This window comes from Marmota monax, unplaced genomic scaffold, assembly GCF_021218885.2.
Source record: "Marmota monax isolate L192 unplaced genomic scaffold, Marmota_monax_Labrador192_F-V1.1 WCK01_AAM20220418_F8-fsc00087, whole genome shotgun sequence".
Taxonomy (NCBI): Eukaryota; Metazoa; Chordata; class Mammalia; order Rodentia; family Sciuridae; genus Marmota; species Marmota monax.
This window is the reverse complement of record NW_026693476.1, coordinates 5,677,724-5,704,832: the sequence shown is the minus strand read 5'-3', so window position 1 is coordinate 5,704,832 and position 27,109 is coordinate 5,677,724. Positions and strand designations below refer to the sequence as shown.

The window sequence follows — 27,109 nt, the reverse complement described above, 5'->3', positions numbered from 1 at the left end:
ACAATATTATTGACTTTGTATTTAACAGGGAATTAAAGTCAAGTGAAACCCTATAATACCTATTTCCTAGTGGGCTGAACATTTCATTTTATTGCCATTAAAAGAATCAAAACTACTATACTGTCTGGCATAAAAAAGAGAATTCACCCCTGACCTAGGGCAGATGATGAACAACAAAACAAGCACACGGCAATTACAGCAACACAGGAAGGAGCATAGAGGGCACCTTCTCACATTCAAGAAGTCAAAGACCTCCAAAGGCAAGTAATATCTAAACAAAGAACTGAAGGATAGATGTGCAAGAATTTTCAAAACTTAGCAAAAAGGGGAAATCAAGAAAAGCATATGAGAGGACCCAGAAGTAAGAGAAATGGTGGCAAGAACTGAAGAAAGTTCAGGAGGCCTAAAGCACAGAGCAGAAACAAAAAGGGAACAAGAAATGGGTGAAGGAAGCAAACTGGAAAGGCAACCAGAAGTCACACTATGAAGATCACAGCTGTGCTAGGAGTATGGTTTCAGAACAAGCATACCAAGAAGGGTTCCAGCTACATTTGCCCAGAGGTAGTAGTTTATCAACTAGAGGAGAACAGACACTAGGTATAGGTCAGAGCAGCCAATTAGAAGCATGAACTGGGAAAAGCACTTACAAACAAAAGATATTTAGCTAGTAAGAACTAGAAAAATTAGTAACTGAAAATATGTGATTAGTATGAATATGAAGCCACAGGAAAACTCTAAAGGATTGGTGATGTGGCTCAGTGGTAGAGCACTTGCCTAGCATGCATTAAGTCCTGGGTTTGATCCCCAGCACCACCACAAAACAAAACAAACAAACAAACAAACAAAAACTCTAAAGCCATTCACTGAATATGAAAAGTAAGACAAGGAACAGGACTGAGCCATGCCAAGCAGGCCACATTGTGCTCACATTCCACTGGCCAACCAAAGTGGTTGAATTCTCCCATAGGAAGGTACTGCACATATAGGCAGAGTGCATGTAATTTAAAAAATTAGTATCACACAGTTAAGTCTATCTGACATGAAAGCTCATGCCTAAATGATAATTAGATCTGCTTTTGCCACTGGTATAAAGGGTATTGGTAGAGTCAATAAACCTATACATTCATATCTCTGTATCTACCTATGTTGTGTGGAAATTTCAACATGAAACTCTGGATGACACTCAAACCATATCCAAATCACAGAAATATATGGACACACACACACACACACATCTGCTATTACTCAGGTAACTTCATTTAATATGTTTTCGAGGGGTACTTTTTAAAACTAATCTTTATTTTTATTAGAGCAATACTCATTACAAGGATAATAATAAAAAATAACTCTGGCCTCAACCATCCTCACCCTTGATTCCCATTTCCTGGCTATTTTTTTCTTTATTTCTAAATAAAATATTTACAGTGTTTTCTTCAATTTCAGATGCTATCCATTCATTTCTTACTATTGAAGAAAACAACTTAAAAAAATCTCTACCTTCTGTTTTCATTTATTTCTCAAAGTATTTCTAAGTATCAATAAAAACATCTGAAATTAGAATGCTGTCTTGTACTTGCCATCTTAAAGTGTATTGTCTATATTGTCTTACTGACACAATTAGAAAATACATTGTTCTAATATTATGGTGGTGATACCAAACTATTTTGCAAGTTCCTTACTCTTATTTATTAACATATATTAACTGTACAAACTAATTAGTCTCTCTGCAATATTTACATACATGTATATGTCATGCCTTTATCATGTCCACCTTTTCTTCTGCCCTCTGGCCACTCCTCCCTCTCAGGGGAACTATGTGGCTATGTGGGATTAGGAAATAAATCTGGAGGTAGATCTATTGCCCCTACATATGTACTCAGATAATCCTATTTTCAGCTCCGCCTCTCTCCTGCAGATTTACTTGAGACAACTAATTCCCATCTTTCAGAATTTAAACACGGGGTTTTAGTAGTTTCTTACCAAACTTCTTTACTACAGATACTTAAAGACTTTTACTTTCTTCACTGTTCATCTTTCAAAATTACACCAATAGCTCTCATTTACTATAGTCTTTTCTTCCACTCTCAGCCCCCTGCGAACTGATATCTTTTTTTTTATTTGTTGTAATTTTAGAGGGGTTTCAGGAAGAGATCAAATGTTGTTTAATGCACATATTCAAACTGTCATCTTTAATGAGGAGGCTCATTTGTCATATATCCAGCATCCAGCTTAAGAAACAAAACGCTATAAATAATATAGCTAAAATAGCCTCTGAGCTTGACTAGCCTTTTTTAGTTTCTAAGGATAAAATCAAGTCATTTTCAAACAGTGGTTTTGTTCTAATATTAGAAAACACAGCAAAAAAAAAAAAATTCAAAAAGATTAGAATGTTTTGCTCATTTTAAAACCAACAGATTTTGGATTTTAATATATTCTCAAATTTTAGAAGAGAATTTTTATTGTTTGCATAAACTTGTGTACTACATTATGATTTTTTCCTTGGTACTGGTGTGAATTTAATAGTTTTATTAGGGTATAATTTACGTAATATTATTTTGGCTCACAGTTCTGGAGTTGTAAGGTCTAGGGCCATATCTGGGGATGATGGCCTTCTTGTTGGCTGCCCTGAGGAAGCACAGGATTTTCCATGGCAAGAGACAAGGAAAACATGGATGTATACATGTCTCATCTGGTCTCTCTCCCTCTTTTCTTATAAAGCCACCAGGAATCACTCATGGCAGCTCCTTTCTTATGGCTTTACCTAATCTGAAAAGCCCCCCTTTAAACACCACAGTCAGACTACATTTCCACCCTCTTAATACCTCATATTGGGGATGAAATTTCAACATGAAACTCTGGATGATACTCAAACCATATCCAAATCATAGCAGCTGTTGGCAGTAAATTCCTGTTCCTACCTGCCATTAACAAGCTACCATTGATCTGTCGTATATACTTATGTATTTCTAAAAATTTCATACAAACACAAATAGCAAGTTGTCTTTTGTGTCTGGGTCCTCCTTTCACTTGGCATAATATATTTGAGGTTCTCTCACCTTGTAGCATATATTCATAGGTTTTATTGCTGAAATATATTCCATTTTATGGATATAACAATTTATCCATTAATTGGTTGATCAACATCTGGATTTTTTCAATTTTTCAGCTATTATGAATAGTTCTATGAGCATTTGCATGTGTTTGTTTTTACTTTGGTACCTGGGTGAAAACGCTAGGTAATACGGGAAGTATATATTTAATTGTCAAACTATTTTCCATTTTCCATGCAAACCAGCAGTATACAAGAGTCCTAGTTTCTCCGTGTCCTTGTCAACACTTGGTATGGTCGATCTTTTGAATTTTAGCTATTCTAACAGGAGTATAGTTACATTTCATTGTGGTTTTAATTTGTACTTCCTTAATAACTTCTTTAATAATGTAGAACATCTTTTCATGTGACCATTATTTATTTATTTACTTTGGTAAAAATGTCAGTTCAAATGTTTTGCCTATTTTTAAACTGGGGTACTAAGTTCTTTATATATTCTGGATACAGACACTCCAGTATGTGCAGAATTTGACTGTAGCTTTTGTTTTGTTTTGTTTGACAGGGTCTCAATGTGTTGTGTATGCTGACCTTGAACTCCTGGGTTTGAGTAATCGATCTGCTTCTCAGCCTCCTGAATAGCTGAGACTACAAGTGCATGCCACCATGCCTGTACTGTCTTTCATTTTTTTTTTAATATTTATTTTTTAGGTGTAGATGGACACAACACAATACCTTTATTTTTATATGGTGCTGAGGATCGAACCCGGGTCCGGCCCATGCTAGGCGAGCACTCTACCACTGAGCCACAATCCCAGCCCTGTCTTTCATTTTTTTTAATAATACATTTTGAAAAAAAAAAAAAAAAGTTTTAAAGTTTGATGAAATCCATTTTGTCAATTTTTTTTCTTTTATTGATGTGTTTCTAAGAAATCTCTTGCCTATACCAAGGTGACAAAGTTTTATTCTAGAAAATCTACAGTTTTAGTCCTTACACTTAAATCTATAATCCTTTTTAAATGATTTTTGTGTATGGTATAAGGTAAGAATCAAAGTTAATTTTTATTTTTTTTTTCAAAGTTCATTTTTATATTGTGGGTTTTCAGTTGTTCTAGCACCATTTATTGAAAAATTTCTTTTTCCTTCACTGAACTGCTTTGGCATCTTTGTCAAAAGTCAACTTCTCCAAAAAGCAGGGATTTATTTCTAGATTTTCTATTCTGTTCCATCAATTTATTATTTATACCAATACCTTCTATCTTGATCACTACAGATTTATAATAATAATTTGAGATTACATAATGTAAATCATTCAACTCTGTAACATTTTTTTAAAAATGTTTATATCCTTTGCATTCTATACTAGCTTATCAATTTCTACCAAAAATAAAAAATACAGCCAGAATTTTGAAGGGATTATATTGCACATATAGATATAATGGGAGAGACTAGCCATTTTAATAATATTCAGTCTTTTAGATCATGAAAATGAAATGTTACTCTATTTATTTGGATCTTCAGTTTCTCTGACACTGTTTTATTTTCAGGGTACACGTCCTCACTTTCTATGTCAAGCTTATTCCTAAGTATTTTTATTCTCGTTGAAGCTATTGTGAGAGGGATTGTTTTCTTAATTACATTTTTTTGATTACTTACTGCTAGTAACTGATTTCCATATACTGACCTTGTTTCTTGAGACTTTGCCAAACTCATCAATTCGTAATTTTTTGGTAGATGCCTTAGGATTTTCTAATTATGAAATTATATAAATATATTTCTATGAGGAATGTCATTGGGATTTTGATCGGAATTGCATTAAATCTGTATAGTGCTTTTAGAAGTATGGTCATTTTGATAATATTAATTCTGCCTATCCAAGAGCAAGGTAGATCTTTCAATCTGTTAAGGTTTTCTTTGACTTCTTTCTTTAGGGTTCTGTAATTTTCATTATATAGATCTGTCACCTCTTTCGATAAGTTGATTCCCAAGTATTTTTTTTTGAGGTTATTATAAATGGGGTAGTTTTCCTCATTTATATTTCTGAGGATTTATCACTGATTTACAGAGATGCCTTTGATTTATGGGTGTTGATTTCATATCCTGCTTCTTTGCTGAATTCATTTACTAGTTCTAGAAGTTTTCTGGTGAAACTTTTAGGGTCTCCTAAGTATAGAATCATATCATCAGCAAATAGTGCCAATTTGAGTTCTTCTTTAACTATGAGTATCCCTTTAATTTCTTTTATCTGTCTAATTGCTCTGGCCAGTGTTTCAAAAACTATGTTAAATAGAAGTGGTAAAAGAGGGCATCCCTGGCTTGTTCCAGTTTTTAGAGGGAATGCCTTCAATTTTTCTCCATTTAGAATGATGTTGGCCTGGGCTTAGCATAGATAGCCTTTATGATGTTGAGATATGTTCCTGTTATCCCCAGTTTTTCTAGTGTTTTGAACATAAAGGGGTGCTATATTTTGTCAAATGCTTTTCCTGCATCCATTGAGATGATCATATGAGTATTATCTTTAAGTCTATTGATGTGGTATGTTGAACCAACGTTGCATTCATGGAATGAATCCCACTTGATTGTGGTGCACGATCTTTTTGATGTGTTTTTGTATTTGATTTGCCAGAATTTTATTGCTTTCTCTCTCTCTCTCTCCCACTTTACCACAAATTGCATGAAAAGAAAAAATGAGCATTGTTGTTCACCCTTATGTAGACATAGTTTCTGCTGACACATAAAAGGCAGGTACTCAACAAATTATTATTTGTTGAGGGTGGTGGTACCGGGGGCACTGAACTCAGGGGCACTTGACTATTGAGTCAAATCCCCAGCCCTATTTTGTATTTTATTTAGAGACAGGATCTCACTGAGTTGCTTAGTGCCTTGCTTTTGCTGAGGCTGGCTTTAAACTTGTGATCCTCCTATCTCAGCCTCCCAAGCTGCTGGGATTACAGGCATGTGTCACCATGCCCAGCTGTATGAACATACCTTTAAATTACATTAAATAGTCTATAATTTGGTCAATTTTTTCCTAAGACCTAACTAAACACACTTTAAAAGTATCTTGGCTTTTTTCCCCATCACCACTAGATCGTGAAACCCAGGAAGGCAAGAACCCCATATATCTTTTTCACTGTATTCTTAGCAACTGGTATGTGTGTGCATATTAAGTAGCTCAGTAAAATTTTATTTTGGCTTTAATTTCATTCTTTCCACTGCTGCTAGATTAAAAAGTATACATTAAGGAGATGTTAGATTACCCTATGAGAAAACAATGAATGAAAATATGCACAATGGATGGAAATCAATTAAATACTGAAATAGACACTAAGTTCCTAGTATGAATCAAGATTTCTAAGTGAGGGATACAGACATAATTCCTGCCTTTGAGGACTATGAACACAGACAGGTTAACAAAAGGAAGATATGTATCAAATGAGAAAATCAAAATTGGGTAGGGAAAAGAGGTTCCTTACTCCATAGCAAGAAGTAAAACCCTTTTAAGGATAAGAACCCAAAATCCATATAAACTACTGTTAATTATTCAAGATCACAAAGCTAAAGGTCACAAAACAAAATCTAACACCCAGTTCTAAGCTCTTCCCATTACACTGTATTTATTGTTACTATGTAGCCTCACAAAATAATAGGATAAAGCTTACAGAGTTATAAAATAAAATTTATGTTTTTATCAATCGTAAACCTATCTCCCATTAATATAATCAAGGCCTGTACAAAACTATGAAGTTAGCCACGGGTACCATGTAGTTCAGTTTTCTAGTTGATTGGCTTATATAAAGAAATGCACTTAAGTGTTGGTTAAATGCACTTCACCAAAGAGCTTTAAAAGTCCTAGTATACTATTAAGTCATATCCATCCATTGTTTTAAAATATTTATTTTTTAGTTGTAGGTGGACACAATATCTTTATTTTTATTTTATGTGGCGTTAAGGATGGAACCCAGTGACTCACACATGCTAGGCAAGTGCTCTACCTCTGAGCCACACTCCACCCCCGTTTATCCGTTTTTTAAGAAGTGTAAATAAAGGGTCTACAACAAACCTTTTAAAACACAATCCAAAAACAAGAATCTGGAAGCAAGACCCTGAATATGTAGATTTAAGTACTAATGTCAGTAGAGAGATACATTCTTTGGAGAACTAGCTTTCCCCCATTTAGACTGTCCAATTCCATCTGGCTACCAAGCAACAATTTGATGACTAATTTGCACCAGCATCGATATTCATCATTAGCCCGACAAAACTGACTTTGGTATATTAAATTACTTTGATATATTAGATTATTTAAGCCCTTCTCTCCCCTTTTAAAAAGTAATAAACTGGCATCAGTTTTTCTTGATTAGCATGAAACAACATAAGAATCTATCTGCTCAGTTCTAAGAATAGTATACAAAAAAGTTTAAGAACCTGAAAAACTTAAATGCCATACTCTAAACCAGTGATCAAAAAAATGGGTGCTCACAGGCTGGATTCAGGCCAAAAAGGGATTTTTATTGGCTTGCACAGTGATGATGAAGAAGACAGAGAAGAAAAAGAGGAGGAGGAAGAGGAGGAGAAGGAAGAGAACCACCACTTTCTTCTGGATATTTAACCTAAAAATACACATTTTCAGCTTCTCTTGAAAAATCTGACACTCTGGCAATACTGGACCTGAATCGCCATGTATTAAAAACTGACCAGAGCTGAGTAACCATAGTCCCATTTATATGGGAGATTTGCTACTGAGGTCACATGTCAACAGTCATTTTATCATTAGGCGTGCTCCATTGTTTTTCTTATAAACTTAAAAATAAAGAATACCATACTTGGTGGATAAGTGCAAATTTTTTTAAAAGTAAAAAATATCCACTTTTCACATTAATGCAGTAAAATAAAGCTAGAATCAAAGAAATCAATTTACCTTAATCTGAGTCTGTTCGATTGACTTTTCCCATATCTGCTGATCATATGCTCCAATCTGAAATAAGGAGCAGGCTTATAAATGATGCAAAGGCAATCCTTGTATTTAAAGTCAAGCCTCAAAAGTTATGAATCTATTAAGTATCATTATGATGTTTGGAAAATGTTTATAATTTTTAGAATTAGAATAAATTAATATTTTTTGTGTATGTGTGGTACCAGGGACTGAACCCAGAGGCACTCTACCACTGAGCTACACCTCCAGCCTGTTTTTAAATTTTATTTTGAGCAGGGTCTCACTAAATTGCCAAGGCTGACCTCCAACTTGGGATTCTCCTGCTTCAAGCTCCAGAGTTGCTGGGATCAGAGACATGCTGCCAAGTGCCTGGCTAAATTAATACTTTTAAGGATTACTCCCTTCAAAAATCTTTAACAGCTGCATCTAAATGTTAGTTAGAAAGCAATAACCAATATATTTCAAATTAGATATTATCTTCAAAGACATTTCCAATTCTTAAGGAAAACATCAGTAGGAATACCAGAGAGGAATAAAAGATAAGGGACAGATCAATAAGACAATAGTACCGATATGAGCCCTACAGATACAGGCTTCATTCATATCGTTTAAAAAAGGAAAAAAATTAAAATTAAAAAAAAAAGGTTAATCATAAGCAAACTTTCAAAGTATTGCTGTGGCTTGTGTGTGCAGCCTGGAGAAAGATGGTGCCTTGAAAATCTTATCCTGAGACTTGGAACTGGTTTTATCATGACCTTGTACATCAATTTTTCCCCTTTGTGTTGAGATACGGTGTAAGAATACCCGGCATTACCAAACTCCAGGGAAAGTACCATGATATTCTTTGTGGGGAGCTTTCTGCAGGAAGTATGCTTCACAAATTAAAATGACTGATATTACCTTCTTTTGATACCACGATATAGCATCTCTCTCATTTGAGGCCATCTGTGTCTCCAGCCAGAGAGTGGGATTTCACTGAAAATGAAGGAAACCCAGTCGGTGAGTCTCTTTGGTGAAGGTTACTCTCCCAGTTTGGGTAGACTTGAAACTACTTCTCAGTCTCTCCAATAAACCGCAGTCTCTCCTCTGGCTCTTTGCCAGCGGAGAGGAACCCAAACAACAAACCCGCGCAGGATCCTCTGCAATACTTTGCGCCAGGGTGTCCACGGCGGCGGAGGCAGGGGAAGGAGGGAAGGGAGATCGCCGCAGTTGACCCGTCCCCGACCCCCGGCGTCGGGCTCTCACCTGGTGCTCGCTGCCCGGCTGGCCAGCGGCCGGGACCTTCCTCCTCAGTGGCCCCGGCCGGGCCGTGAGGCCGGGGGCGAGGCGGCGGGCCCGGCAGGCCGCATCTTCCCCACGAGGCCGAGACGCCGGCGGGGCCGTTACCATGGAGACCGCGGCGGAGGCCCCGGCCTCGGAGGCAGCCGGCCGCCCTGCGCCCAGAGGAGGGCACTCTGTTGACACAGACACTGCACCTCCAAGCCCGACCTAGGAGGTCGCCGGACGGGCCATAAAATAAGCAAAGAATGAGCTGGAAAATGAAGGGGATAAAAAAGGAAGGGCCTTCGCTAGGCCGCCAGTCACTACAGCAACGGCAAAAGCTTTAGTGCTGGGCTGTAAAAGACAGGTGCAAAGGCCCAGGGCCCTGGAGGAGGAGCGGCAGGAGGCGGCGGCGGCGGCGCGCGTCCCCTCTGGGCCGGGCCGGCCCGGCGGGGCGGTGACTCAGCCAGCGGAGAGCTGGGCGAGAACAGCTCTGCAGACCACAGCGCCGCTGGCCTGGGCTTCCGCTTTCCGGCTACAGCTGCCGCGGTGGCTCCGCCCCCGGCGTTCGGCCTCCCTGCAGAGCCTCGGTCCAGAGGCGGGACGGAGGGACTGCGGAGCCACGCTGCGATCCGTGGCCAAGACCAGCTCCCCTAGGTCACCCTTCAAGTCTCAACTTAAAAATCATTTCCTCAAAAACGACTTTCCCACCCATGGATCTGTGGGAAGTCGGTTCCCATGTTCTAGGTTTCCAGTTCGTGTATTTGTAGTACTTACGTTTGTTTCATTGCGTATATCGGCTTTCGCCAGTGGGCTGCGGTCTCCACGAGGTCAGACTGCGGCCTGACACAAGCCTTGCACATTTGTTCAATGAACGAATGTTTGTGAATTTACTACGCAGCCCTGGGACGCAGAGCCCGACAGGCTTCCTCTCGGTGATTGTCTTCCTCTGCAGCCCCTCAACTGCTATTTTCTGGTGCTCAAGGATTAGGGAAGTCACAGGCTTAGGAATCTGCTGAAGGCTTTTTCCAGAATTAGGGAAGGTGGCGGCAGGTTAAAAATTCAAGCAGTTTGATAAAGGTCACAGAAAGAAGATTGCGTCCTTAAGTATGTAGATACGCTGGTAGGGTTTCAAGCAGCTTTCCTCCTCTTCCCCATCTATTTTCCCCACCTGCCATAAATAGCTAACCCTTAAGGGCCATTCTCTTTTTGAAGCTCTGTTCTTTGCCTATTTGCAGCACGGAGCATTTGAGGCAGGTAAAGCTAATAGCTAACACTGGAGAAAGCCTAAGAGGTACTGTATTAAACATTGTGTAGATGTTCTTATGGTCTGTTCAATAGGTGTAAAAATGAAAGTTATCTCCATTTTACTAAGGAATAAAATTGACTAAACTCCCACAGGATTAATCTTTTTTAATTATTTCACCAGCACATTGGTGATGGTTTCCTACTGCTTTTGCCCCTTGTCAGCTTTTCCCTTCCTTAGAGTTAACAGTTCTGTCTAGTTTCAAGGCAAAAGGCTTGACTAAAAAAGATAATAAAGATTCACATTTGTTTTTAAGACCTAAATAACATTAATAGCAATAATACTTCATTGTTTAGCATGCATGGGATTTGAACCCAGAGCTGCACTCGAATCCTTGATCTGAACTGTGTGATTTTAGGCAATTTATTCAACCTAACAAGCCTGTTTTCTCATCTGTAATTACAGAGTTAACTAACTTTCTACTAAAATCTGTGAGAATTAAATGAGATAACTTCATGTAAAGTGCCTGGCCCACAACAGTTACTCCAAAAACATTCCTCTCAATTTCCTTTCCTAATCAGAACCAAGAGCTATCAGTGCTTAGGACTACAATTAAAGAGAAGTTCAGACAAACACCGATGGGGATAAAAGAACCATTTCGTGTCACACAGCTCATCTGAAAAGTCTATGCACTGTCTTCAGGCATTTTCAAGAATATCTACAAATAGAAATCTAAGATTGTCTTCTCATAAGTATACATAACCAGCCGGGCACAGTGGCCCACACCTGTAATCCCAGAGGTTTAGGAGGCTGAAGCAGGAGGATTGAGTTCAAAGCCAGCCTCAGCAATGGCGAGGCACTAAGCAGCTTAGTGAGACGCTCTCTCTAAATAAAATACAAAATAGGGCTGGGGATGTGGCAGTGGTAGTGCTCCTGAGTTCAATCCCCAGTACCAAAAAATAATAAATATATATAAACCAATTCAAGCAAGAGTCCTGCCACATCACAAGCATAATTTTTCTTCATCTCAATATAGATGGGTTTCTCCTAATATTTATGACCTTTTGGGGGGGAAATAAAAGTCCAAGATTTCCTTTAAAAAAAATATGAATAATACTACAGCAGAATAGAGCTAGTGTGTGTAATGGGTGGGGTTGGGGTGGGTAAGGGGGAAGGGTGTCAGTACTATAAATACATGGTCCAGGTATCTAGAATTCACATGTGCTGTTCATTTTGTGGTGAAACATAAGTAAAGGACAAATCAGACTTTGTTTATTAAAAAAATACTTTACAGGAAAAAAAAAACCTCTATGCATTCCATTGTCCTATTTTACAAAGAAATAGCTTAACAATTTAACACACTTAAGACAGCTACAAAAAAGCACTGTTAAAAGGATTATTATTCACACAAATTTAGATTTAAGACTATTCATTAAAAACCTTTTAAAACACTTGTTAATGTCAATAAACAAACTAAGGCCACACAACGCAAATAGTCCGCCAGGCAAATTATACATTTCATCTATATGCAAAGACCTCTTAGATAAATTAAAGCCACAGGAAAAAAAGTCTTAGCTGCCAATCAAAATGGAGTTTAGTCACAGAAACACTATTACATGAAAATTTACAACATGTGATAGAAGTAGTACATAAGTATTTCTTTAGAGAGAATTGAAAAGTGCTATATTTTAAGAGACAGTGGTCTCAACTACATGCACAAGTGGATCTTAAAAAATTTATGAAGAAAATGGAAGGGCATAGTATTTATGGAGAGGTACTTGCTTTTAAAGCAAAAAACTTTCAGATGAGGACAAGTCCTTTATGCACTTAAGAAAAACATGTACTGTGCATTTCCTCTACTCGCATGACCAATAAATACAGCTACAACCTGTTTTAAAACCATAAAACTTAGCGCAAATGTGAACCTCTGGCATGTGCTACCGAAAGGTTCTTTTTAAAAAAAACCTATAGTAATGATGAAACAGACTTATTGAAGACATAAACTCAATTATCCTAAAAGTATAAATGCAAATAAATTTTAATGGCAAATATAGATGAAAATATAATGGGATTATATTAATGATAAAGAATATATTCACTAAGAATATATTTCCACGGATTTTGGAGTCTTGTTTTCTATATTATCTTTCAGTCTAGACAATAATATTTATACAGGGAAAGGCAATAAGCAAAAGTTTCTCCAGTCTTTATAACCTTTATGCCTATTAAGACTGATGATGCAAGATATCTTTTCTAAAGTTTAGTAAAGAATTTCATTTAATAAGCTCCCTATTTTCCCCCTACAAGAGCTTGTAATATTAGTCAACCAATAGTCCAACTGTCTCTGTGGGGACAGGGCACTTTCCAAAATAATGGAAAATGATGGACAGTTAAACAAATTTTAAGTACTAAATAAGCAAATTAAAAGTACAATTAAGCCTAGGGATATATTTTTTAAAAGAGTTAAAACTTTGGAGGAGGGAACTAATACATAGGTTTTTATTATTATTGCTTTATGAATTTGGGATAACACTTAAAATCATAATCGTACTCCTAGCATATCTTGGTAATTATAGAATGATTTCTGGGGCAAGGGGAAGACTTTTATCCTTTTTAATAGATACCATAAAATCATTCTATTCACTGTTAGGAATATTCATTTATTAGGTCTTTCTATAAGCACATTTTCAAAATATCCCTCCGCTCCACAAAGTACTAAAATGTATAGCCACATTCTGCAAGTAATCTCAAGAGTTGGCACAAAGGATAATATACCAAAAAGGAAGCTCAGCTTAAATTTCAATTACAACTTCACTGCCATCACTACTTTACAAATCAGAAGACGCCAGATTGCTTCATGCCTCACTCCACCAAACCAAATAATTTAATGATTCAGAAAATTGCAATCATTTGTATCACTAAACTAGGATACAGTTTTGAAAGCAGTAAGAAGCTTAAAACTTCTGCTTTTATATTCATCAGTCTTTAAAGCATGCTATCAAAATCTAATACTCACATAGGACATTCAGTTTCCAGATACATTACTAGCTAAATGTTTCTCTCCATTCTATTGCAATTCTAACATACAATGAATTTATTAGTACATGATTTTTAAACATTTTTTATATTCTTTAATGTGTTTATATTGGAGGTGAGGGTAGAATGTTTTATAAAAGGAAAACGGGGATTTGCTTTTGATTGTAGGTCTTTGCAGATCCACTGGTTCCTGAGTGATTACACACAGTGCTGGCTGTCAGGAGACAGTCTCCTTGTTTATTAGTAATGACCAGCTTAGATGACAGATGGCATCTGCTGGATGGCAAGTGGGAAATGGGGAAATCGGATCTTGGAAGACAAGAGAAACAAAAATAAAAACTTTTTGCTTTAACAACCTTGCTCTTCATGATTATTTTAAAAAGCAAATGTTGCCTGAGAAGAATTTTACTTTTGCACAGCCTGGTAAAGCTCTATGAAATTCTTCTGGACAGAAAAATAAAAATAAGAAATAACCCAAATCCACACACTTTGTGATTAACCCCCTTCCCCCCAAAATAACAAAAACACCCTCAAAGGTCCCTTAAAAACTAGTCTTGATAAACTAGAATTTACCCTAGAATTTATACACAGGATTTAAAAACACCCCTGCAATAATCACATTACCTTTCATATCATTCTAATTACCTTATTTACAAAGATAACTAAAAACCAACATCACTTCCAATTCATAAATGGTTTACATTGAAATGTTTCCCTATTTGTCTTCATCCTTTGTAACAGAGAATACATACATATACATATATATAAGGAATAATACAGATTCTAACTAATCACTGTAGTATTTGCTGATGGTTACTTTTCTATCTGTTTACACAGTGACCTCTATACTTTGCTAATATGCATTTAACTACACAACAATATTGCACAAAGTAATATTTATATAAGATTTAACCTATTTCAGAATATTTTAGAGAAAATTCATATCCGATATTTCAAAAGATGCAGCTAAGTTTTCATGGTGACAGACATAATAAAGCAGCATCTTTTTTTTTTTTTTTTGCCTATATTAATGTAAATATTTCAAATTTCACCATCCAGGAAAAAAAAAACAAAAAATTTCAAATTGCACTGTAACCAGGTAGATACAAGAATCTGGTCTTAGGTGTGGGGAATACTCTTCAATAAAAACAAGGCCTACTGTATTACTAACTAAGAGAAAGTATAATGTGTATCACATTAACATTCTAAAATGGAAAGTTAAGACCACAATAGCTATATGAACTGTGCCTGTTTGAAAAAAGAAAAAAATTAAATACTCAGGCACTAAGCTAAATTTAGGCTACCTCCAACTCTAGGATGAAGTCTAGTGTCATATTCTTTATTAGAAAATAGCAACATAGAGGTAAGTGTAAATAAACCCAGTTATTCATTCACCAGTTAAAACTATAAAGTGTCTCGAAAATAGATATTCAGCATGAAGAGATTGATGCCAAGTCACAAGAATATTTTTTCCTAAGTTTGATGCTCAAAATATGGCAGCCTCATCAGAAAAATTGATATCATTCTCTAACTTTGATATTTGTGATCAGTTTAGGAAACAAAAGTAACCACAAGAAATGTGAGGATGCTAGGAAGTGGAATAAGAGAATATCATATCAACATTATTTTGTTTACCCAAAATATCTTCCATAGTTACCATATATTCTAGAAGAGATTAATGAACCATGGATAATGAATGACCAAGGACTATTTATCTTTAGATTTTTTTTAATTGAAATATCCACTGGGCTTTAAATAACAGATACAGAAAAAGACAGTTTGGATCAGAAAGTGCTGTGCTTTCTCTTTTGTTAAGAAACCAGAGAGCCACTGAATTTTCCTTAGACACTACTTGTTCTTTGTGGTTGGAACAAAATAACTTACTTGCCCATGTACCAGATGCAGGAATTCTCCTGCAACCCATGCCATTTTTACTGAAGAAATTGAATATGTGCCATAAAGACACAGTACTAAAAGATAAATCCGATTTCTATCATAGAAACAGCAAACATGGCAAGAGGCAAGGCAAGATAAAATTAAGGGAAGTAATAATTTAGGAACTAAATCTGTTATTCCAGAGAATTCTCATTTTGATTTGAAGAAGAGATTGAATTGTTACCTCACACCTTAAAACAGAAAGTAGCAGCAGACCCACTATTACATACTGTACTAACGGGATAAGATACAACTCTTTGCATAATCTGTGTAAAAAAGATATGCTTGACATTTGTGGAATGTCATTTCTCTTTATAGAATTATAGGCAAGATTTCTCCAATAAAACTTAACTTAAGCCAGTTATAAAACTATAACTTCACATCAAAATTTAAAAAAGTTAAAAAATGTGTTTGAATATGTACATGTCACACAGGAGTGCCTGAATGTTCCTGCAGATTGTGTTGCTGGTTAGAGTCTAGTCTACTTTCCACCTTTAAAACTGGAATAGGCTGAGTCTTCTGATCTTGCTGTAGATGGTGAAGTTCTGATGAAGATGGGAAGGACGATGAAGCAGTTGTCAAAAGCTGCATCTCTGAGCATGTGTCCTCAGATTCAGTTTTTATCCTCACACACTGGGAGTCAACTTCTAATTCTCGCTTTCCAGTTAAACCACAGTCCATGTTAGAATTGCTTTCTGTGTTTTGAGTGGCTTCCACAACAGGGTGGTACTGTTTAAGCCTTATATGCCAGGCTAAGCTGCACACTGCTGACACTGTTTTGAACTGATGAATAACATTTCTAGGGATGAAGTAGATATCATTGTCGCATAGCTGAATTCTAGCATAACGAATGCCTTCCCGTCTCATTTGGTTTAGTTTAGCTTCATCCACCCACTGCACACACTAAAGAAAGGCAAAAAGTTACATAAGACTTTAACATATGTAACAATTCTTTCAAATAAAGCATTATAATTGGCATAGGAAAACAGTGATAAAATGTGTTATAAACAACAATTTAAGCAATACTAAATGAGACTAACTTTCTAAAATGTTTTATTGGGAAACATTTTTCCTCTCATTTTACTACCTCTCTAGTAACAAAGAGCAGGTTAAAGTGAGATGGCCTATATAGAATCATTTAAAAAAATACTTGAAAGTGTAGCTAAATATCAGTATTCTTTGCTTCACATAAAGGCAAAATTTTATCTCCTCCTTTAGTTTCTTTCAATCTTTTTGCTGAGGGCCCACAGTGCAATAAGGTTAACATGTGAGACAACTCATGGCCAGAACTGAGCACCCTGGATCCTCTGACCATTCCAGATCCACCTGGCATCCCAAAGATTAAAAGGATCTCAAGCATTTTGCTTGGGAAATTGTTTTAATGATGTCTCTAGTGCCTCCCCTAGCCCCAAGAAAAATTAAATTCACTATCCTATGTATCCAGTTATAAGGCAAAACTCAAAATGGGTATGAATACTTATTTTCAATATCTCACACAAAGAATAATACAAAGCAAGGGTTATTACCTGGGAAACTGGAGGTTCATGGAGGTCTAACTGAAGTCTCTGTACAACATCAGTAAAATCCTCAGCGTGAAAACAAATCACATCTTTGGTTATGCGAGGTTGGTCACTCCTATTATTAACAAAAATTAATGTTTTAGGGATAAGCATCCACAACAAAAAGCAATGACAAATTTTAGTCTCCCAGTTCCTGGAACTGCTACTACTAGCAAAGAAATACAAGGTACAACAACTTCTTGCTTCTTGAGATCAATTTTCAAAAATAAAAACAAACTAACAAAATTATTATTTTTTTTTTAAATCACATTAAGAGGCTGGGATTGTGGCTCAGTGGCAGAGTACTTGCCTCGTATGTGTGAGGCACTGAATTCGATCCTGAGCACCACATAAAAATAAATAAATAATAAGTATTGTGTCCATCTACAACTAAAAAATAAATCACATTAGTTGTTATAAAATTTTTTAAATGCCTAGAAAGAATAGTTTTATTCTAAATGAGATAAATTTGCAATTCTCTTACTAATTTGCATTTCTTTGTCCTGAATTTGTTAAAATTGGGTTCCATCTGAATGTAAAATAGTGTAGCTAGTATGAAAACCAGTTTGGCAGCTCCTCAAAACATTAAAAATAGAATTACCATATGATCCAAGAACTCTACTTCTGGGTATATACCCAAAAGAATTGAAATTGAAAGAGAGATCAGTACACCCACATCCAGAATCAAATAGCCAAAAGATGGAAGCAGTCCAAGAATCTATTAATCAATTAACAAAATGTGTGTGTGGAGGTGGGGTGGGGTAGACTGCACTCAATCTTAAAAAGGAAGGAGATTCCAATACTTGCTACAACATGGATGAACCTTGAGGACATTATAAGAAAAATAAACCAGTCACAAAAAGACAAATATTATATGATTCCATTTTTATGAGATATTCAAGTAGTTAAGTTTAAAGAAACAGAAAGTAGTTACAAGAGGCCAGTCACTGAGCCACCACCAAGGACTCAGCAGCCTCCACCTTGAGCCCCTAGGCTTCCAGACACCTTGCCCCTCCACTATCCCAGCCCACCCCCACCTGCCTTCTCCTGCAGCAGATTTCATCAGGCCGTTTCCACCAAGGAAAAGGAATCATATGCCCACTATCCAGAACCTTCACTCTTTTGACCCTTTTGCTGATGCAAGTAAGGATGATGACCTGCTTCCTGCTGGCACTGGGGATTATATCCATATAAGAATTCAAAAGAGAAGTGTCAGGAAGATCTTTACTGTCCAAGGAATCATGATGATTACAATAAAAAGAAATTAGTGAAGATGTTTAAGAAGATGTTTAAGATGGCACTATAATTGAGTATCCAGAATATGGAGAAGTAATTCAGCTACATACAGGGTGACTAGTGCAAGAAATATGCCAGTTCCTGATAAAGACTGGACTGGCTAAGGATGAGCAACTGAAGGTTCATGGGTTTTAAGTTCTTGTGGCTCACTGAAGCTTAAGTTAGGATTGATTTCCTTGCAATGAGTAGAATTTCCCTTCTGTCCTTTGTCACAGGTTTAAAAACCTCACAGCTTGTATAATGTAACCATTTGGGATCTGTTTTTAATTTGGACTAGTATAACACCTTTATGCAAACAACTGAAAAGAGTTGGAGAAAAAAAAAAAGTTACCAGAGTCAAGGGATGAGGGGGAAAAGGGGAGTGAGTTGTTGGACATAGAGTTTCAGTTCTACAAGATAAAAAAGTTCTGGAGATTTGTTTCACAATAATGTGATTATAATTCATAGTAATGGACATACATTTAAAAAATGTTAAACTTCCCATATAGTTTAAGAATGGTCTCTACCCAGTCTTTCAAAGAGAGTCCCCATTTTCCTAGACAACATCACAGTTAAGTTCCATTAACTTACCATTCGCCAAACTGTACAGCTTTCAAAACCCCAACAGCAGCCGTACTCTGCCAGTCAAACCCCTGACCTACATGATCAGCATGAGCTCTTGTCCTATCTTCAAAGAGGACTTCCCGGGGTTCACTGGTCCGAGGTAGGTACTGGAGATTTTTAATTTCATTCATTGATCTAGAGTTGATTTTATTATGAAGTAAGGAGAAACAAGAAGGAAACAAGCAAAAATTAATAGCAATAAGGTGAAAAGGTGCTGAAACACTAGGTTAAAATAAGATTAGGGCTGAGAGGGGTAGGATGATTTTGATCATTAGCATTTATACTATATTGATTAATATAATTTCCTTCCTTTCCTTGTATACCCATAAAAAAGAAGCTGTATATCTGATTAGAACCAAATGGAGTACATGAACATATAACATTTGAATGTCTAGCAACAGAAAATATAATTCAAAGTTTAAGTTTTACCTCAGCCAACTCTTTTCTAATTCTTAATACAATCTCTTAGATCTTTAATTCAACATGGCAACGGGGCATCCATGAGACCTCCTTCCATGTTATAATGAAAGTAAAATGGTTCAAAATAATGTTGGGAAGAGTTTTGATGGGGGAACTGATGGGAATATAGGTGAAATAGAACTAGTTGTGAGTTATTAACTGTTGATACTGAAGGCATGGAAGTTTACTATATTCTGTTTTTAATGTATTCAAAATTTTCTAAATAAAACAATCTAGAGGTGATAGTAAAAGAATGAATAAAAAGAAAGGAATTAGGGAGTGAGCAGTATCAAAAATCTTCTGCATGACAGAAAATGATTACAGTGTCTTGGACTAATAAAACCATGCTGAGATAAACCACAGACCTAGAATATACAAGAGGGGATCAGCAACCAAAAAGGTAGAAGACCTACCCAACAGACCTTGGAGAAGCCTGGGTCAAAAAACAACCAGGCAAAATAATAAGGAACAGAAATAAAGTGAAGCTGAGAAAAGGGGAATTATAGTACAGTTCTCCAGATAATCCTGTCACTTGCCACTTGTGCAGGCAGAAATGCAAGCAGACATTACCTCCTTGGAGCGTACTATGGCTACTCCCAGCAACAATTCCCTACCCTTTATTTCTCTGACAGATCTTGATTTTCATTAGGCATTTGATCCTATCCTATATGTGGTCTCATTTACAAGTTCCAGAGGTAGATATGGATGAGTTCTAGCAAATTATGATAAGCTCATTCCCATTGCCAGTGACTTCTTTAAGAAGGGATATGAACTGATTCTAGTTGATAGTATGAAATCTACTGAGGAGTCTTCTGGGAAGTTTCCTAACTCCTAAGAAAGAAATATAAGAGAAGTACCTACAGCCAACCTGTTCAGACTTCTTAATACATAGGATAACATTTTATTTTATGAATGACTTTGAGTCAATTTTTTTGTTGTTGCTTATAGCCAAAACCATCCTAACAATCACGTTTAATGACAAAAAAATTTTTTTTCAAATATATAACAACTCAGAATACCCTCCTTTTCTTAGAATATTACTTGATAATACTTTCAAACAAGTAAAGGAAATGAACCACAGATTACTGCAGGAAGGATGATGACCACAGAGTAATGCAGGAAAGCATTAAATGGAATTCCTAGGTTGATACTTGTGAAACAGGCCTTTCACACTGATGTAGGAGAACACAGACCTCCAAAAGATTTTCATATAAAAAAATCAATGTGTTTATTTGGAAGCTAAAAAAATGTTGATTTCACAGTTGAAAGAATAATAATATAGGTCACCAGAGGTGAAAAGAAGGGAGAGATTAGAAAATGGGTACAATCAGTTGGATAGGAAGAATAAATTCTAGTGTCCTACATCACCAAAGGGTAAAACTACAGTTCACAAATATTTATATACTTCAAAATAACTAGAGGAGTTCAAAGGTTGTCAACACAAAGAAATGATAAGAATTTGAGTAACTAGAAATGCTAATTAGGCCCATTTGATCATGACATATCGTTTACATGTTTAGAATTATCACACTGTATATTTATAGGCAATTATGTGCCAATTAAAAATTTTTTAAAAAACTAAACTGATGTGTAAGAACAGATAGCATATGACAAAAATTCTGAAAATGTCTTGAGGACATATAAACAAAAGCAAGGTAAGTAATAACACCCTCAAAAAAAAAAAGTTATTTAAGAAAGTTAAATAGATGAGAAAGTCATTGTGGTTCCTGAAGAAAGTTAAGCATCTTAGCCTGCAGACTAGAAGATACCTCAGATACAGTTAAGTGTATGCCCTCTGTCAAATCCGACGCTAAGGGAAATCAGAACAATAAAAATATTTTAAAATATGAACTACATAAAAAAACAAATAGTGGCATGATTCTGAATACCTAGATTCTTTTTTTTTTTTTTTTTTGGCGGGGGTGGGGGGGAATACCGTGAATTGAACCCAGGGGCACTTAACTACTAAGCCATATCCCCAGCCCTTTTTTAATATTTTATTTAGAGACAGGGTCTCACTAAGCTGCTTAGGGCCTTGCTAAATTGCTGAGGGTGGCTTTGAACTCTCGATCCTCCTGCCTCAGGCTCCTGGGCCACTGGGATTATAGGCAAATGGCTGAATACCTAGATTCTGAAAGAAAGATTATTCTGCATATTCTTCCTTTGAATGAAAATATAACACGGGAACATTTGATTAATTAATTTTGAGCCCACTTGGATCTGCAGTAAATATATCTACCCATAATATCATAATTGCCACTTACTTCTTTTCCAATTTTAGAATCTACTTATTATTTTAAAACAGAATGATTCTACCTCAGCAATGTATGTAAGTAGAGTTAACAGAAAGAAGTTGGGAGGAAGGGGGTAAAGCAGGGGTCATCTTACTATTCAGAACAACTCAAAGGAAGAAATATCCATGTACCAAAGAGTCAACACCAGACAAGGCCTTTCAAGAGGGGGAAAAAAAGAAAAGGAGTAAAAAAATGCATTATAAATAAATGGGTTTTGCCTATAGTAAAAATACGTTTGCCTTTGGGAAGGAAAGATGGGCAAGATTTTTCATTATAAGCCCTACTGTTCTATTTAATTTCTTTACAACTCTAAGCATACATTTCTTTAATTATAGCATTCATAAATCAAAATATCTTCATGGGCAATGCCCTTGATAACTAGGCAGTTTTTCACTATTTTTAGCAACAAGAAATTTTAATTACAATACACAAAAAGACAAAGTTAGTATTTACACTCCAATTCATTCATCCTAATTCAAAGTGTTTTTGAATGCTTCACTTAAGAATACTTAATCCCGGGCTGGGGATGTGGCTCAAGCGGTATCGCGCTCGCCTGGCATGCGTGCGGCCTGGGTTCGATCCTCAGCACCACACACAAACAAAGATGTTGTGCCTGCCGATAACTAAAAATAAATAAATAAATTAATTAAAAAAAAAAAAAAAAGAATACTTAATCCCAATAGAGGTAAAATCTGATGGTAGCTTAGATTAGTGAAGAAACAATATATTATTAATGATGTTGGTCCAGCTGCCTAATTATTTGGGAAAAAAGTTAAATTTCTTCCTCTATATGGAAGCCAATTCTAGGTAGATTAAATATTAAATATTAGAGGAAAGCCTTTCTTAAGCCTACTATTACAGGAAACCTCAGAGAAAAAGATTCATAATGCCGACTATATAAAAACAAAATTTTTGAGGGTAAGGGGAAAAAAAACTGAAGTTAAAAGAAAAAAACTTGCAATGATAAAACAAAAAGGTTCATAGTCATAATATACACAGAATTTTTACAAAAAACAAACAATAAAGAAAAACACATCAATAAAAATGTAGATAAAGGAAGGGGAGGGAAGGGAAGGGGCATAGGAGTAGGAAAGACGGTGGAATGCAATGGTCATCATTACCGTAAGTACATGTATAAAGACATGAAGGATGTGACTCTACTTTGTGTACAACCAGAGATATGAAAAACTGTACTCTATATGTGTAATATAAATTGTGTAATATGCATTCTGTTGTCATATATAACAAATTAAAATTTTTAGAAATGTAAAGGGAATCATCAAGAAAGAAATAACAAAGAAAAATAAACTGAAATGAGACAATTTTGTTTGATCATGTCAACAAAGTTAAAAAAAAAAAAGAAATTAGTAGGGGATGTGCAGAAAATGATACTGTCTTACTATACGGATAGGAATATAAATTGGTACACTTCTGGAAATCCACTAGAAATGTGTATACTTTGAAGCCTTTAGAAATTTCTACTAAGAAAACAAACATACATATGCACAAAGATACATATTTATCAACTACCATCAACCTATCCATCTTTAATCGGTGGTATGTTATACATGTTTTAACATCTGGCTGTGGGGAGGGGAAGGTGGCTGATTAGTAGATGATTTGCTAATTTTTTTGGTATAAACACTCCCAACATGGTCAATCTCCAGGCTTTAATATAATAGCATTCCATGTAGAATCAGGAGGTGATGCCCCCATGAACAGGTACAAACTGGCTCTGGCACAAAAGTAATGTTTGTCAAGATACTATTTATACTGAAAAGTCGGAAGCAATTTATAATGAAGAAGAATTAGTTAAATAAATCCTGATTAACTGCTAGGTTTTACCACACTTCTACTCTGTACTCATAGTTTTGTACAAAATATTTTCATGTACCTTGTTATTGTATTCTTCTATACTTAGCTCAAGTATCATTCTCCAGTGGTTTAAATTAAGGTTTAAACTAGTTCATTAAAATTTACTTTGGGGCCCCTATTTTGAGTTGCTTCTTCCATAGTATAAGCAGATATAAATCACTTTCAGTCTTATTAAATAAGACTTTTCAAAGCACTAGAATGAATTAATCTACATTTGTAGATACACAAAATACCATTAGCACAATATGAATTATCAAAGCTCTATATTACAGCACATTATTAGTTTCATTCAGCAAATACTGATTAGTTACTATCTGTCATGAGGACAGAGATGAATAAAACAGTCCCTGTACTGGAGCTCAATATTTAGCATTTAAAAAATATATATAGGGGCTGGGGATGTGGCTCAAGCGGTAGCGCGCTCGCTTGGCATGCGTGCGGCCCGGGTTCCATCCTCAGCACCACATACAAAGATGTTGTGTATGCCGAAAACTGAAAAATAAATATTGAAATTCTTTCTCCCTCTCTCTCTCTCTCTAAAAAAATAAAAAAGATTTATTTAAAAAATATATATATATATAAATAGATCATTATTGAATAGAATGTTGCAGGCGCACTGAGAAGGCCCCAATTAATTGTCTAAAGGAACAAAGAAAAGCTTTACAAAGGAGGTAACATCTAAGTTGTTTTGAAACTTATTAAGAGTTTGCTGGTAGAAAGGAAGATGTGGTAAGGGATGTGATTCTAAGTGAGTACAAAAAGTATTGAAGGGCCATGGTTTGAAAACTGGATTTACTATGGCTAAAGAAGACTTGAGAAGCAGATACTAAAGTACCACTGGGGCTAGATTATGAAAGATGTTTGTATATCACACTAAAGAGTTTGATCTTTTATCCTGCAGACAGGACCTGGGTTTGAAGAAAAGAAGTAAAAATTAGTTGTTTAGGATGCCGCCTCATGCTGATGACTGGATACAGAGAGAGTGGATTAAGGAACTCACCATTAGATTTACTTAAATAATCCAGACAAGTGGTTTTCAAACTGTGCTTAGGTCTCAATCATTTTATAAGCAACCAACTAAAACAAAAAAAAAGTAGTTTTGCTTATTTGAGAAAAATAAATGTTTACCGTCTTCTTTTGAAGGGTGACTTTGGCATATCTGCTGTAGGGATCATCTGTTCTCCTGGCCTTACCCACATTATAGGCCCATCATCACTCTGGGACCTACATTGTAGTCGGAGGCTGGAAAGTGTACCCCAGGGCAAAGTCATCTAGAAATCAGATGAATGAATCACATTCTTAAAAATTTTACACCATTTATAGGGTAAATATCTCTCACCCAGACAAAAATTCTAAAAAGCTTTTTTTTGCACATGATATAATGTTCGTTACATAGTAATTTATATAAATTTATATAAAAGAGAATAAGTATGTTCTACTAGTATTTTTTAAACATTTCTATCCAAAACACTGCATAAAATTTAATTTTAATAGGCAAGGTTTTATTTTTAATAGACGCGGTTAACTTTAAAGTGTTCACCTAAGTAATGATCAGAACTTTAATAATTTGAATTAATACTCACTTTCAGAAATGGTGATTCTTCTAACATATCAAGGAACTCTGGGAAATAATCACCAACTTCTTCATCTACTGCTCCAACAAGACTTATCTGTCGCATAGGACCTGCCCGGTAGGTGCCACAGCAGTATGTCCTGTTGACCTGAGATAAAACAAAAGGAGGATGGAAGAAAAAGACTGAAGTGCACTACAATTAGAGAATGAGAATAGGGTATTGTTTTTAATATTACTATTTCTTCTACATACTAAGAATATATTCTTAGATAAAAATTAGTTATGGAGAGGCAGCCAAGCACACTGACAAATACGCTAGAATGATATGTGCCATAAATAAATTTCAATGTGCAAGTTAACCTATAGTTTCAAAGAAATATGGAGACATTCAGAAAACATTTTCTAAGATGATTGTTGAACTGTAAAAACCACTTTACAGTGTGATCTTGGTGAAATTGTGAAAATAAATAATGAAATTTAAAATTAAAATTAATGAAATTAAAATAAAATAGTGAAATTCAAATAAATAAAATAAATAGTAAAATTGGCAGGGAAGGGAAAAAAAGACCATGCTCAGATTAATCTTCCATATTCTTTATGTATTCTCTAGTTCCAAAGTCTTCACTTCAGGCCAGGTACCAGGATGACTTTACCAAATTCAGTCTCCCATTACTTCCTTATGTCAGGCAGACTGATCTTTTTTCTCCACTCAACTTATGAAAAGCTTATTTGTATCTCCAGTGAGTTTCCTCTTGAATCTGCCCAACTTGAAACGTTCCGTTTTCTGTCAACCCAAATCTTAACCATCTTTCAAAGATCAGTTCAAGGTTTTTCCCCCACAGAAATCTTCCTCATCACCCTCTATTATCCTCCCCTTTTCTAAAGTCTGTTACCTGCAAGCACATACACATTTTCTCTGTATAAATTAAGAACCCTTTGCAAAGCCAGGCACAGTGGTTCATGCCTATAATCCCAGTGGCTTGGGAGGCTGAGATAGGAGGATCCTGAGTTCAAAGCCAGTCTTAGCAAGGACCAGGCACTAAGTTAAGCAACTAGTGAGACCCTGTCTCTAAATAAAATACAAAATAGAGCTAGAGATGTGGCTCAGTGGTTGAGTGCCCCTGAGTTCAATGATATATGTATATATATATATATTTATATATATACATATATCATTCTTGCAACAAGAATTTCAGATCTTTTGAGTTTTGGAATATTTACATAGAATTTACCAAAAGAGCATCCTTAATACAAAAATTCAAAATCCGCAATGCTCCAAAATCTGAAAATTTTGAGTGTTGGACTAGAAAGGCTTCAACCTGTATCAACCCTCAAGTGAATTTAAGGCATATCCTACACAAATTTGGCCATAGCCTATCTAGCATTTAAATAGAATCAATCAATTGATTTTAGACAATCCGATATCATTCCTGTGCATAGAGATGGACTAGATTTTAAATGTTGAATTCTAAACCAGAATTTTCACCTCAGATCAGTTACCTAGCATTTTCTACTTCAATTAAGATGTAGGTTAGGGCTGGGGATGTGGCTCAAGTGGTAACTCGCTCGCCTGGCATGCATGCAGCCCAGGTTCGATCCTCAGCACCACATACAAACAAAGATGTTGTGTCCGCCGAAAACTAAAAAAAAATAAATATTAAAAAATTCTCTCTCTCTTAAAAAAAAAACTGCAAGAACTTGCATCAGTAAATTAAATGTTCAAGTGGAACTTGGTGAAGAAACAGGCGGAATAATAAAAAGATATCCATTTAAAAAAAAAAAGATGTAGATTAAACTGAAAAGCCTAATACATAGCTGTGCTTTTTATAAGCTGGGTCTCTAATGAATATTCAAAATGATTTTAAGAATCGATTGTTAACTGTTTTAAATGCCACCTATTTTGCCTTAATAGAAAGCAGTTTGCATAAATGATCATTTAGTATTTCTTACAATAATTCTTCACCATTAGTTTTTGAGCACTCCCTCTTTTT

General features: G+C 35.7%; 2 protein-coding genes, 1 non-coding gene and 1 pseudogene across 7 annotated transcripts in view; 2 read left to right on the top strand and 2 right to left on the bottom strand.

The window, feature by feature from the left end:
• The window catches only part of Phtf1 (putative homeodomain transcription factor 1), a 50,344-nt gene extending 40,606 nt beyond the window's left edge, over positions 1 to 9,738 (bottom strand). For 3 of the 5 annotated variants that reach the window (XM_046458291.2, XM_058583601.1, XM_058583602.1), the window contains exons 1-3: positions 9,228 to 9,738; positions 8,883 to 8,957; positions 7,968 to 8,024 (exon numbers count right to left, since the gene is read on the bottom strand). In XM_046458291.2, the coding sequence (XP_046314247.1) occupies positions 7,968 to 8,024; positions 8,883 to 8,927 (102 nt within the window). In that variant the 5' untranslated portion in view covers positions 8,928 to 8,957; positions 9,228 to 9,738. The remainder of the gene's footprint in view (positions 1 to 7,967; positions 8,025 to 8,882; positions 8,958 to 9,227) is intronic. The other 2 variants (XR_006854774.2, XM_046458289.2) reach the window with 1 other exon arrangement.
• Trnaa-agc (transfer RNA alanine (anticodon AGC)) lies at positions 745 to 816 on the top strand. Its single transcript has one exon. It is a non-coding gene; the product is annotated as a tRNA-Ala (tRNA).
• Positions 9,739 to 11,738: 2,000 nt separating the features above from the next.
• The window catches only part of Rsbn1 (round spermatid basic protein 1), a 48,773-nt gene continuing 33,402 nt past the window's right edge, over positions 11,739 to 27,109 (bottom strand). The window contains exons 3-7 of the mRNA XM_046458207.1: positions 25,129 to 25,266; positions 24,674 to 24,816; positions 18,885 to 19,052; positions 16,986 to 17,094; positions 11,739 to 16,362 (exon numbers count right to left, since the gene is read on the bottom strand). Of these exons, the coding sequence (XP_046314163.1) occupies positions 15,886 to 16,362; positions 16,986 to 17,094; positions 18,885 to 19,052; positions 24,674 to 24,816; positions 25,129 to 25,266 (1,035 nt within the window). The 3' untranslated portion in view covers positions 11,739 to 15,885. The remainder of the gene's footprint in view (positions 16,363 to 16,985; positions 17,095 to 18,884; positions 19,053 to 24,673; positions 24,817 to 25,128; positions 25,267 to 27,109) is intronic.
• Positions 18,113 to 18,449, top strand: LOC124101969 (eukaryotic translation initiation factor 1-like; annotated as a pseudogene).